This window comes from Saccostrea cucullata, unplaced genomic scaffold (genome assembly GCF_032062105.1).
Source record: "Saccostrea cucullata isolate Sc308-1 unplaced genomic scaffold, CSIRO_AGI_Scuc_v1 ctg14436, whole genome shotgun sequence".
In the NCBI taxonomy this organism is placed as follows: domain Eukaryota; kingdom Metazoa; phylum Mollusca; class Bivalvia; order Ostreida; family Ostreidae; genus Saccostrea; species Saccostrea cuccullata.
In genome coordinates this window covers 2,471-15,980 of record NW_026919475.1, presented here as the reverse complement: position 1 = coordinate 15,980, position 13,510 = coordinate 2,471, and the positions used below count along the sequence as shown (strand labels likewise).

The window sequence follows — 13,510 nt, the reverse complement described above, 5'->3', positions numbered from 1 at the left end:
TTCAGACACACGTTCTAGCAGAGATTGAACTACAACCCTAAGCTCAACTATGTTGATTTTAGAGACATCAGTGCCATTACCCTTTTGTTTATCAAAAATAAGTTCAATACCGGCCTTATCACCTTGCATAAATATAAACAGAGTAAAGCAGTCTTTTGCGTATTTCTGTGCACTTGAACTAGCTTTTGTTGATTTTCTATTTATGAGATTTCCTTTAGGACAGTCGTTTTGAGTTTTTGCGCGTGCACAAAGAACATTGCGATACCAACATATCATGTTTTCATTGTTTGAACACATTTCTAATAATTTGCCCACGTATACATCTTTTGGCAAGTTCTGAAGTTGGACATCTAGTTCTTCAATATCTGATTGATTTAATACTACGTCATTGCAAGAGGATGGTTGAGAATTACCAAAACTACCAAAGGTGTTGTTTTGCATTACACAGTGATCATTCGTGTGTTCATTGTAATCACTACTCACAGTTTGCGATGTGAAAATGCGTGCAAACTCATCATTTTCCTCAGGAAAATTGTAACCTAGTGAATCAACTAGCAAGTCACTGGCTTCGGATGGCTGTTGGTTCAAATGTGGAGCACAGGAGTGCTGCAAATTCGTCGAGTTGTCTAAATTTTTTTCTTGGCACAAAATACCACCTTGACCAGAAGCGGCCATTTTTATTTGATCAGGCGGGTTTTACTTCAAACTATTTATTTATTATCTCACGGCTTTTTACTGAGCATGCTCAATCATAACTTCCTTTATTTGAATATTAAATTGGAGGGATTCATGGTCATGAGCTAAGTCAATGTGTCTTTTTGCTCTATTTAAAGGATATTTTACTAATAGATGTCAGTTGGAATTGTATTTATGTCAATCTGGGATAATTTCTTCACTTCTGAACTAAATGCAGTAAGTGTAATCTAGAATAAATAAGTCAATTTTTCAATTTTCATGATCTTCCTGTATTGCGATGTTAATTGACAATGAACATGATGAAATAGTTTAGGTTTATTTGAATGACTTTAGTTGGACTTTCACTAATCCTTTATATGATATATTTTATGTGACATCACTGTGCTAGTGAAAGTTTTATTTAAACTAAATTCATTCTCAGATAGTGCAAACTTAGCTACCAGATTAAGTTACAATTGAATATTGTACATTATCATTAAAATCTTAATTAAAAACTAGCATGGATTGTAACTGATAAAGTTAATCTTTAACAGAAAGTAATGGACACATTCATATAAGATTTTTAACTTTTGAAATTCTAAAACTAAGCATTAATGTAAAGCAATGTGAAGTTAGTTTGGTTTCAGTCACCACTTTGGCATCCAGTTACATCAGGAGATTCTCTAAAGGCCATGACCTAGATCTAAACAAATGCACAGATCCCGTGACTCCTTATATGGTATACGGCACGGCTTTTTTGACACGGGTTTCCAAAAAACCATGTCTCCATATATGGAAAAGGACACGGGTTTCAGACGTCACGGGTTTACAGAATCCGTTAGTCCATATATGGAAACTAGCACGGCTTCCTGACACGGGTTTTGTAAAACCGTGCGATCTCATTTAAATATTTCGGCCAATATCCCGTGCCGTGTCCGTGCCTCGACCCCTTATAGGCACGGCTTTCCATACATACTTTACATAGGAGCACGGAATGCTAAAGCACGGATTTCTGGAGACGGAATCCGTGCCTGAGCCGTGTCTAAGCCGCCCGGACTGTTTCGTACGGGATATAAAACCATAAGGCTACAGTTCTGCAGCTATTCATGGGTAAGCAAAATTTTGTTGGTTCTTTGGGACATGATTTTGTAGGTAACTTGTAAAAACATCTATGAATCAGTGAAAAAAAAAACAAGTGCAGTACTTAATACTTAAATTTCTTAGTGCCTGTATTTTTGAGTGGGACATCAAACCTTAAATATGTCTTCTATATAAGACATTTGGTCTTATATAAATTAGTCTTTCATGTAGAATATCCTGCTCACTAAGATTTATAATTTGACAGTAAACTGTCAGTATTACAGCTGAATGACCTAGATTTATAATTTGACAGTGAACAGTCCGTATTACAGCTTATTGACCTAGATTTATAATTTGATAGTGACCAGCCGGTGGTGGGGCAATAAAAGAGTGGACTATGTTCTGTATTGCCCTGAGGACCTCCATACATTTCCAATGTCCGCCCTTCCACATCTCTTCCATGCCAGTTTCTGGGAATCTTCTGATGTCACTTCCTTTATCCTTCGTCAGGTAAGTTTAATACCTCTAAAGTAAAATAGATTTTAAAGCATTGAATGATAAAGAAAGCTATTGGATACTATAAAATAGCAAATGTAACATTATTCTCACAGCATCTATTGCCCTCCAGATTCACTTACATGTAAATGGAATAGAAATCGTAAAAGTTTATTTATTCTGATAATTTATCAGGTGCTGCGGTACGATTCATCACTGTGTGAGCACATAGGTGATGATTTAGATCTACAGTCCAGTCTGATTGGGAAGTCTGCACGTGAAAAATGGCTAAAACGCGCAACAACCATAAAGGTCAAGGTAGGCTATAGAAAGGACATAAAGTCAAGGTAGATTACAAGGACAAAAGAAATCAAGCTAAATGGGAAAAAAACCCTTGTTTTAGATATATTGTTAAATCAGTGAAGGTTATTTAAGATATAAAGCATAAAAAGATATAAAGATAAAAAGATGAGAATCAGTTAGAAAGGTTTCATTCCAGTCTCTTGTTAAATCAATTGTTATTTTCATATACCTTTATAATGTTGTAATCTAGGACACAAACAAAATATCCAAATGGAAGAATTCAAGTAATAAACTTCTCTTCTCAAGCAGTGTTTACATTTACAGAATTCATATCCAAATCACAGGGGAAATGATGTCATGGTGCTGGAGGATAAACCACAAGTTATCACGGCAAGGTTCATGTACGGGCCATGGGATATCACGTCATTGTCAGGCGAGAAAGTATGATTCATTATTAGGAGAAATACCTTTACATAACTTTTTTATGACTCGGGCATCAAAAAAACTTAAATCTATCCATCCATCGTTGTGAACTATCAGCTAAATCTTTAAAATAATGATTAAAAATATCTCAAATCATTAAACCTTAATGTGATTTATCCACTGGAAATTCCCAACAGAATGAAACATAGTCAGGGACAGACAGTCTATTCAATGAGTATTACTATCAAAATATTAATCTAAGGTGCCTGAGTATGAAGACATGTAATTTTATTGTATTGATATAAGATAGATTGAGAAAGTTGAATTTTTCTGCAAGGTTGATGTTCATGTGATGGACCAACTCAACGGAGAATGGCAGTACATGGGAACTGATGTAACAGATAAAAATGGAAAACTTCAGTTTACAATTCCAGCCAGTAAAAGTCTCCCACAGGGGATGCATCCAGTCAAAGTAGTGGTCAGGTACAGCAATAGTAGAAATATGAAAAAACGCTTCTTCTAAATTTTAATTTGATTTACTGTTGAATCAATATATATTACTGTGAGATCAATATCTGTGGGTAACTCTCCACCAAGATTATACAATTGAAAAAGATTGGCTGCCATAAATGTGTTTTGATGGTATCCATGAAGACATAGACAGTTCCACTCACCCATCCTGTCACATTGTCAAACATATTAGGAAAAAATTGTAAATTTGCAGAATTTATCAACCATATTATACTTCTTATTGATTTTTTAGGGGTGACCACAGTTCAGCCGACTTTTACCTGTGTGTCCTTCCCCCTAAAACAGAGACAGTTGTATTCAGTATTGATGGCTCCATCACGGCCAGTATGTCAATTTCGGGGAAGGATCCAAAAGTTAGACCAGGGGTGGTGGATGTTGTCAGGTTAGTGTAGAGATAATAGATCATTATCTCAGGGAAGGATCCAAAAGTTAGACCAGGGGTGGTGGATGTTTTCAGGTTAGTGTAGAGATTTGTTTAATAGCTTGTAATATTTTGGAGTCTTGCATGAACACAGAAGATTTGACTAGCACTGCCAGGTAACAAGAAAATTGACCCAATAAATAAGTTCCAATGCTATTTAAAGTAAGAACATTTTAATAGAGGTAGTGCTTGCTATTAGCTATCTGTAATATTAGGCAACTAAAAGCAAGTTCTTCTGTAGGATTTAGGAAGCTAAATGAAAGTATTCGAAAAAAGGATTTCTTATTCTCCATTCATGACAAAATTTTTAAGTCTTTTAGTTAATGTAGCTTTTATCTTTATTAGCAGTCACTGGCTGTTATTTTTATGAAAGGAACCAGACACTGGCAGGAGCATGGCTACCTGATCCTGTACGTAACAGCTCGCCCAGACGTGCAACATGAAAAGGTTGTCTCCTGGCTTGCAATGCATAACTTTCCCCATGGAATGGTAGTATTTATGGATGGTCTGTCAAAGGAACCTTTGAAACTAGCTTACCTCAAATCCCTCCAATCCGAGGTAAGTGTACAGGAGGGGGTCAGTCAGGATTATAACAGAGGATTATGTTAGAGAGTTTTTCTAGCTGAATTAAGGTGATTTGTTGGATAAGGACCTATTATTTTGTGGGAAAATATGGCTTTTACAGTGTATCTAGTTAAATCCTGTGGACATATTCATTGAGTACTAATTAACGATAAACATGCATTTAGTCTTGCAAGTTGGTAGCTTGTACATGTATATAAATTGTCATCTTATACAACTCTTTTTTGTAGGCTCAGCTGCTGTTTAAGGCAGGTTATTGCTCAAACAAGGATATCTATGTGTACAAGGAGCTAGGCCTCACTCCTCAAGAGATATATATAGTGGGAAAGTCCTCCGAGAAACACATGGCCCATGCTCAGGTATGGAAATCGAATCTAAATATAATTTCTGATCAAGATAGCCTGATATTTGGAGCGTTGTGAAAGAAGTGATAATACATTTATTTAAACCCTTTATGTCATTCTCATGTACCAGTAATTATTATCGTACTGTTTTACGCAGAACAATTTGATAACCTTTTTGATATACAGGTCCTGAGTGAGGGATACGCCGCCCACCTGAGTGACCTTCGTGCACCGGGAACCACCAGACAGGCAGTTGGCAATGCCAGACTCTTCATCCAGAAGGGAATTTTTACCAAGACATTCAAGTCGGAAGGTAAAAAATCTGTGAAGAGGGTATCTTCTAACCCGACCCGAGCAGGAGATTTTGTAAATAAACATGATAGATATTTACATACAACAATATCAGTAGCGCCAGAGGGACACACCATCATACAGCAAGGTGGGACCACCAGTACCAGAACACGAAATGACACTTAAAGATGTTTCTAGATAATGAATGTCACACAAGTTAATCTCTTTTATAGGCTTCCATAATATAGATATAGTATATTTTGTGATAACGAAGTTAATGTGTCATTTTTGTTATTGTATTAAGATTAGCCAATCTTCAATTTTTTACCTAAATTAGAGAGAAAATGCCCAATAGCTTAGAATAATGTTTGTATCTCTAGATTTTAGAGTGTTTCTGTCATATTTAGTTGATACCATTGTAGAAAAAAAGGTTTTACCAGAAAGAGTAATAAAATAAATCTATAGCTATAAGAACAATTTGGTTATGAGATGTTCAGGAAGTCCAGAGAGTCGAGACATTTACACACAAATTTTCCTTTGGGCAGAAAACATACTTCCTATTTTTCCCTCTCAGTATTACCTATTATTTTATAGTCCTATATTAAGCCTCATTTTTTCAGGCTCCCTTTTGTTACTTATTTTAAAATATACCGTTATATATACATTTAAGCTTTAGTTTATTGACTATACATGTCTTGTTGAATTTGGAAGACTGAACATGAAAGTGAAGTCTTTGTCATTTTAGGCCTTGCAGTCTATATTTGTTTTAGAACAGGCTGTGATGCACATGCACTTTAGATTGATAGCATAATTTCAGCAGATCTTTGACACAAATATTTATTTCTTATAAGATGCATTTTTACATGTATTTACTTTTCAAAATATGTTTGAGAAATATTTTGATTTTTTTGCCTGGAGTATGAGACAATCAATTTTCCCTCATAAGGAACAGTGTTAGAGATTCTCTGTCTCAATCACTTTTATCATTTACATGCTAGGCTATATGTAATTAAATATAAAAGAGAGGATTTATTATTTTTTATGTAAATGATTGAAATGTTATTATTTCTGTCACATTTCCTTTTTTTCAACATAAAACTGATTCACAGTTTAAAATCTAATCATTGTGCAAAATGTAACACAATTGGACCATACCGTACATATAAATAAACAATGTATTACCTTTTTAATATAAGTTGTGTTTCGTATATTTGATTAGTAAGGACATATGTGTATAAGGCATAATGATCCTTATATGTCCTTGAGAGCCATTTAGGTTCTTTCGCACTTTATTTCTATTTACTTATCATGTGTTTAATGTAGTCAATATTATTGTAAATATTAATGTGAAATATTATTGGTCAGTGTTGATGATTTATCACAATTAAATCAAATATCAATATCTTAGCATTTACGTGGTCAGTATCCATGATTGCTATTTAATAAATAATTGAATTGGAAATGACTTGATAATATTAACTGACCACAATCAGTGTTTTAATTGGACGCTTGATTAAAATCTACAAGTAAATTGAACAGAACAATTTCATTAATGATTTAGAAAATGTCCAATAACTAATACCAGGATCTGACGATTGGAAATATGAAGATATATATTCTAAGACTGGATAGGCGAGGGACAGAACAAGAACTTAAGATAAACGTTTCACATGTACCCCCCTGTACTAGTTTGGCTTCCAGTGGATATGTCAAGTACTAACTCTGATATAAGAACTGTAACTGTGCTGACAACATTGTTTTAACTGTATATGCATGACGTCTATATTGTGCAACAGTGACATAATTAATATATATATATATATATATATATAAATCAAAATTAAATCCAAGATAAACAAACAAGTTTACGTTTAATTATTTACACTAAGCGCTTTCGCCGTTACGGCTCTTCAGAGTGTAACAATGATAATAAAAACAATACAACTTCGTTGTTATGACGTCGTTATTATGACGTCACAAAGGCAGCGTTATACATTGGCACAGGTAAATGTCAAAAAAGCGCCAAATGTATAGAGTTAAACACATGTACATTGTAATAAAATGGAACATTTCTTTAGAGCTAAAATGTTCAATTTACATTTAATTTAGGCTGAAATAATTTAACAAAATAATCTTCCTTGGCCCTCCGTAATTGTTCATTATCTTCTGTGATTTTATAAAATGGAAATATCAAAAAGTTTCCATTCGCACATGAATCAAAATGTTCACTGCAAGGTGTATTCCTGACGGAGGGGTCTCGTATTTGTTGTTTATGGACTCTTACACGGTCAGCTAGTTTGTTACCGGTCTGTCCAATATAGTCTTCCCCGCATGAAGTACAAGTCATACAGTATATTAAATTTCTAGTTTTGCATGACATATTCGTATTGACGGTAAACGTTTTACCACATTTAAATGTAAAATTTTCTCCGGTTTTTAAATAAGGGCAGGTTCCACACAGGGGATCCATACATTTGGCTACAGTGCGTTTTTCCTCATCCGATGAGAATCTGGCTCTTGTTAGGAGTTTCTTTAGGTTTGGAGGTTGGCGTCGGCTATAGATGATGCTCTTCGGGTCAATTAATTCCTTTAAATTTTGGGATTGCTGTAAAATAGGAAAACACTGTTTTACGGAGTTATATATATTAAGGTTCCGTGGGTTATGGGTAACGACCAGCGGGATTTCCTTATTGTTTTCCTGGCGTCCTCGTCTAGTAGAACGGAGATCTGCAGTCGGTATTGACTTGGCCTTTTCAATTGCTATATCTATTAAGTCGTTAGGATATTTTTGTCTGAGCAAAAATGTTTTTAATTCCTGTAGACGGCCATTTCTTCTGGTTTCATCTATGACAATGGTACAAACACGTCTTGCCATATTAAAAGGTATGTTACGTTTAACGTGTGACGGGTGGCAAGAATTAAATACGAGATATTGGTGGGAATCCGTTTTCTTGTAGTATAAATCTGTTATGATTTTGCGACCCTCCTTAATTATAAGAATATCCAAAAAGGGTAGTTCTAACCTGCTCTTTTCCAAGGTAAATTGAATAGAAGGATGAAGATTGTTAAGAATGGTATGGTATTCTTGTAAATCCTCAGTAGATCTCGTCCAAAAAATGAAACAATCATCTAAGTATCGTTTCCAATTAAATCGTATGTATTGCGCAAAAGGATTTCCAAATCGTCTCTCTGTTTCGTTGAACAGTTTTTCTTCTAAAAAACCGAGAACTAGGGTTGCATAGGTTGGGGCAACTTTCGTGCCCATCGCTGTTCCCTTAATTTGTAGAAAATTTCTCCCGTCAAAAACAAAATGATTATTCTCTAATACTATTTTTATTCCTTCTAGAATAAAGTCTTTAGAAAATCTTTCGTGAATTTGATTGTGGTATTTGTCAATCCAAAAAGCGATTGCTTCTAGTCCAAGTGTATGCGGTATGTTGGTATAGAGGCTCGTTACATCAAAACTAACCATCTCAGTATTTAGTTCAACTGTATCTGGAATGTGGCCGAGAAAATCCAAATCATCCCTTACATAACTTGGTACAAGTTGGCATAGAGTACACCTTGCAGTGAACATTTTGATTCATGTGCGAATGGAAACTTTTTGATATTTCCATTTTATAAAATCACAGAAGATAATGAACAATTACGGAGGGCCAAGGAAGATTATTTTGTTAAATTATTTCAGCCTAAATTAAATGTAAATTGAACATTTTAGCTCTAAAGAAATGTTCCATTTTATTACAATGTACATGTGTTTAACTCTATACATTTGGCGCTTTTTTGACATTTACCTGTGCCAATGTATAACGCTGCCTTTGTGACGTCATAATAACGACGTCATAACAACGAAGTTGTATTGTTTTTATTATCATTGTTACACTCTGAAGAGCCGTAACGGCGAAAGCGCTTAGTGTAAAAAATTAAACGTAAACTTGTTTGTTTATCTTGGATTTAATTTTGATTTATAACTTAACCTATACCATGGACTTCTACAACATTTTCCCTATATATATATATATATATATATATATATATATATATATATATATATATATATATATATATATATATATATATATATATATATATAACCAAATAAAAAGCATTGTGTTATAAACGTTCATTTGGTGCCGTGACCAGGATTTGGTTTTAGTTTCGAACGGGTTACCACTGAAATTTGAAAACTGAAACTTCTCCGATCTATAAGTATTTATTTTCTCTGCCATAATCTCTTGTAAAAATGTCTGTGCGAGAATTTATAACTGCTGTAAAGGGTCTTTAAATAAAGATGGACACTTTAAATCAAAATGTGGGTGCTAATCAAATTACACCTTTTGATGGGGACCCAAAATTATTTAAGAGATCGATTAAAGCGATTGAAAAACATGCTTTTCTAGTGGGGTCCCTGCTGAAAATGTAAAAATGATAGCTTTCAAAACTAGTACAGGGGCGGTCAGTGATTTTATTCAAAGGTATTTCAAAACCAATCAGAGGGTAGAATGGGATACCCTGAAAGCAGAACTCTCCATGAGATTTGCAGAAATTACAGATTCGCAGCATGCTTTTATGCTGCTGAGACAAGTTAAGCAAGAGAAATTTGAAAATGTACAGATCTTTGCTGAAAGTTGCTCTCCATAGCAGAGGAAGCATATATCAAGGTGCTCAAGATATGCGAGTCATAGAAAACCAACTTGTTGGGTTCTTTGTCGATGGTCTGTATTCAAATAAAGGTCATGCGAGATAATCCTGCTACTATGCAGGATGCAATTAATTTTGCCCGAGCCGAATTTGATTTACAACAAAGGTTTCAGTTAAGAACTGGGAGAAATTATTTTAGCCCCGGCAACCTTCACCGAAGAACCAATGGAGGTTGACCATTATAGATATAAGAGGGGAAACAGACATAACGAGGGACAAAGACCAAGACAGTTTGTCAGAAAGATATTCACCCCAAAAAAAGTTTCAGCAGTTGAGACAAAACGACCTCGTAGTGAATTTTATGTTGGGCCTGTAACAAAAGAGGACACTACAGCCCTGAATGTCCGAATTAAAAGAGAAAAATTGAAGTCATTAATGCCCTTCGAGCAGAGGCTGAAGAAGAAAATTTGGAAGAGTTTAACTAGGAAGTTCCGCCCAAAATGGGACCTTTGGGGGGAGCTATTTAAAGAAAAAGAAAATTTCTAAAAATGTTAAAAATCTCCCCACTTTGACTGTTAATTCAATAGAAATTCCGAATTCATGTATTATTAAAATTGGGAAAAGAAGATTTAGACCTCTAATAGATACAGGCGCCGCTGTTTCATTGGTTAGTTCAAATGTTTATTGGTCCTTTTCTAATCCTTTTAAACATTCAAAACCAAAAGTGATTTTGAATTCTGTCAATGGCGCTGATTTGGAAATTGAAGGTTGTACTCAAATTGATTTTGTTGTAGGAGGCCTCATCAATTTTATGTTGTTCAAAATATAAACAGGTCTTTTATTTTGGGTAGAGACTGGTTAGTCCAAAATGGTGTCAGACTTTATTTTGATCTTGGCAGTTTACGTATTGGTAAAAACTATGTTCCAATGATTGAAGATGTCCACATTGCATCAATTTTGAGAGCTTCAAAGAAAACAATTTTAAGACCGTAATCAGCGACAGCTTGTTTTGCAAAACATAAAGATCACGCAAATTTTCAAAACAAAGTTGTTGAAGTAAATGCATTAGACAAAGGTTTCATTAGTGACGAACCAGGTCTTATGATAGGGAATGTAATTGCGAAAACAAAATCATCGCGTAAAATACCAGTTTTAGTTGTGAACAATATCAATAAAACTTACAAACTCAAGAGAGGGTGCATTATCGCTCGAATAAATGTTATAGATGATCAAGCGATTAACATCTCGGTTCTTGATAAAAATAAAGAAAAAGACAAAGAAATAAATGACTTGAAAGCAGAACACAATGTTTCCCCAGAGCACAGAGGAATGATTGAAAAACTTTGCATGCAAAATCAAGATCTATTTGCTAAAACAGATGCAGACCTAGGGCATACTAATACGATTAAAATGAAAATAGATGCAGGTGACCATTTACCAATTAAGATGAAACCGTATCGAACTCCGTTGAATAAACGAGTGATCGTAGATAAAGCAATTGAGGAAATGTTAAGCGCAAACAAAGTGCGGCGTTCAAAATCACCTTGGAGTTTTCCTATCGTGGTGGTAGATAAGAAAGATGGAACAAAACCTTTTTGTGTAGACTTTAGACAACTAAATAAGATCACAAAAACAAATTCGTGGCCCTTGCCCTTGATTGACGATTTATAATAAATCAGTTAGGAAAAACAAAAATATTTTACATCATTGGATTTGAAGTGGGGTTATTGGCAAGTACTTATGGATGAAGCAGATAAAGAGAAAACAGCTTTTGTGTGTCATAGAGGTTTATTTGAGTTAAATGCAATGCCTTTTGGCCTTTGCAATGCTCCAAAAATATTTTCTGAACTCATGAGCACAGTGCTAGAATCATTTGCTTTGGCTTATTTAGACGATATTTTGATCTTTTCAGAAACCATTCAAGACCATGAAAAACATATTCAATTTGTAATTGAACGACTTAAAGAACCGGGTTAAAATTAAAAGCCAAAAAGTGCAGTTTTGTTCAACAGAAAACTCAGTATTTAGGGTTCATAATTAATAAAGAAAGAATAAGATCTGATCCAAATAAAGTAGCTGCACTTCGTACTTTACCTTCACCGAGTACTGTAAAAAAAAAAAGCAGTTTTATCGGCAGTAATTACCGTCGATTCATACCAAACTTTTCAAAGATCGCAGAACCCTTGATATCATTAACAAAGTGAAAATGAATTAAATAAAACGAGCCTTAAAATAAAATGAACGAAATTGTCTTATATAAAAACGTTATACTTTATTGATCATTAAATAAATTTTAATTGTTTCTTGGAAAGAAAATGAATTGTCTGTGTATGGCAAACGTAGTTGTTGGGGATACATGACTGTATTATCTTTTTATTTACTCTAAACTAATTAATAAAATCAGGTTAGACACAAATGTTTCAAACACTTTTCCCTCAGCTATAAAGTATTATCGAGCATGATGTACATTCTCGTTTTCAATCTAATGTCCCTCCTCCATACCCTATGAACATCTCTATACCATAGCAGGTAACTCCAGGCTGCATTAAATTTACCATATCTGACGTGTACACATGATGCATACTTCAAAAGAGAGAGAGAATAGGGAGAGAGAGAGAGAGTAAAATACAATGTATAACAAGAACCAGGTATCTCTTTAAGTAATAGAATTTTGGGAAATTGGGAGCATATTTGCTCAGTTATATAGTGTGGAAAAATGACCGAATTTTTTCCCCAGAAAAAGAAACCTCGAACAATCGGAGTTTGAGTGATTTAGAATAAACTGTATTTTTATCTGATCGATAGATCGGTGGTGCATATTGTTTTTGTCTTTTCCGTCTGTCTGCAGACTTTAACCTTTGTCAATACTTTTGAACCATGAAATATATGGACATTATATTTGGTATGCAAACTTCACCTATTAAGCACTTTCAAGACACCAGTGTAAATAACCTTCCGACCTTAACTGTGCTTATATGCAAAAAAATATTTTTTTTTTTGCCTTCGCATAACTTTTGAAACATAGGAAATAGAAACTGCATATCTGGTTCCCAAACTCCAACGTTAATGACGTCAAAGTACTACTGTGCAAGAATGCAATGCCCCGCCATGCCAAGGCTCGATTGTTTAAAATAAGTACCAATAAATATTAAATGCAAAGACTTACCCTAATCCTTTGGATATAGGTGTGAGACTAACACTTATAAGTCGAAAAAATGTCATATTACTACTGCGCAAAAATGCGATGCCGCGCCATGCCAATCACCTTTGCGATGCCGCGCCACGCCAATCACCTAATAGAGAAACACCGACATCTTACGAACGAACGTAACTTGCCCTAACTTCCCGTATCTCGATAGTTTTCTCGGGACCAGTGATTGCACCCATAGAAAGTTTAAAATGGGAACAAATAAGAATAGGTGTAAAATAGAACAGATAGTGTTTTTACCACTTTGTAATTGAAAATTGCTCATGTCAAATTTTTAAAATCACTTACAATGTTTTAAAAAGCGAACAAATAGAAGAAAATGCACCATAATACTTGAGACGGATTAGGAAACACGTTTGTCATGTGTCAGTGATTAAACGTATACAAACTACTCGTAGTGTGCGCTTTGTTCATATGGGGAAAGGTTAATTTTTACAGCTTGAAAAAAAAAATGATTCCGTTCAGTCAAGTAAATAGGTAGTGCACTTTATAAAGTGTCATGTATTGAGAGAGAGA

General features: G+C 34.5%; 1 protein-coding gene across 1 annotated transcript; it reads left to right on the top strand.

Moving 5' to 3' along the window:
• Positions 1-1,781: 1,781 nt before the first annotated feature.
• Positions 1,782-5,331, top strand: LOC134232373 (protein retinal degeneration B-like). Its single transcript, XM_062714323.1, has 9 exons — positions 1,782-1,785; positions 2,117-2,265; positions 2,446-2,568; positions 2,878-2,994; positions 3,314-3,459; positions 3,740-3,889; positions 4,309-4,486; positions 4,741-4,869; positions 5,041-5,331. The coding sequence occupies exons 1-9, from the start codon at positions 1,782-1,784 to the stop codon at positions 5,329-5,331; spliced, it is 1,287 nt and encodes a 428-aa protein (XP_062570307.1).
• Positions 5,332-13,510: the final 8,179 nt, after the last annotated feature.

Bases quoted from the DNA above. Each gene is read 5' to 3' on its own strand.
- LOC134232373 (XM_062714323.1), top strand. The intron at 2,569-2,877 runs GTAGGCTATAGA...TTACATTTACAG, and splicing joins CAACAACCATAAAGGTCAAG to AATTCATATCCAAATCACAG. The intron at 2,995-3,313 runs GTATGATTCATT...TTTTTCTGCAAG, and splicing joins CGTCATTGTCAGGCGAGAAA to GTTGATGTTCATGTGATGGA.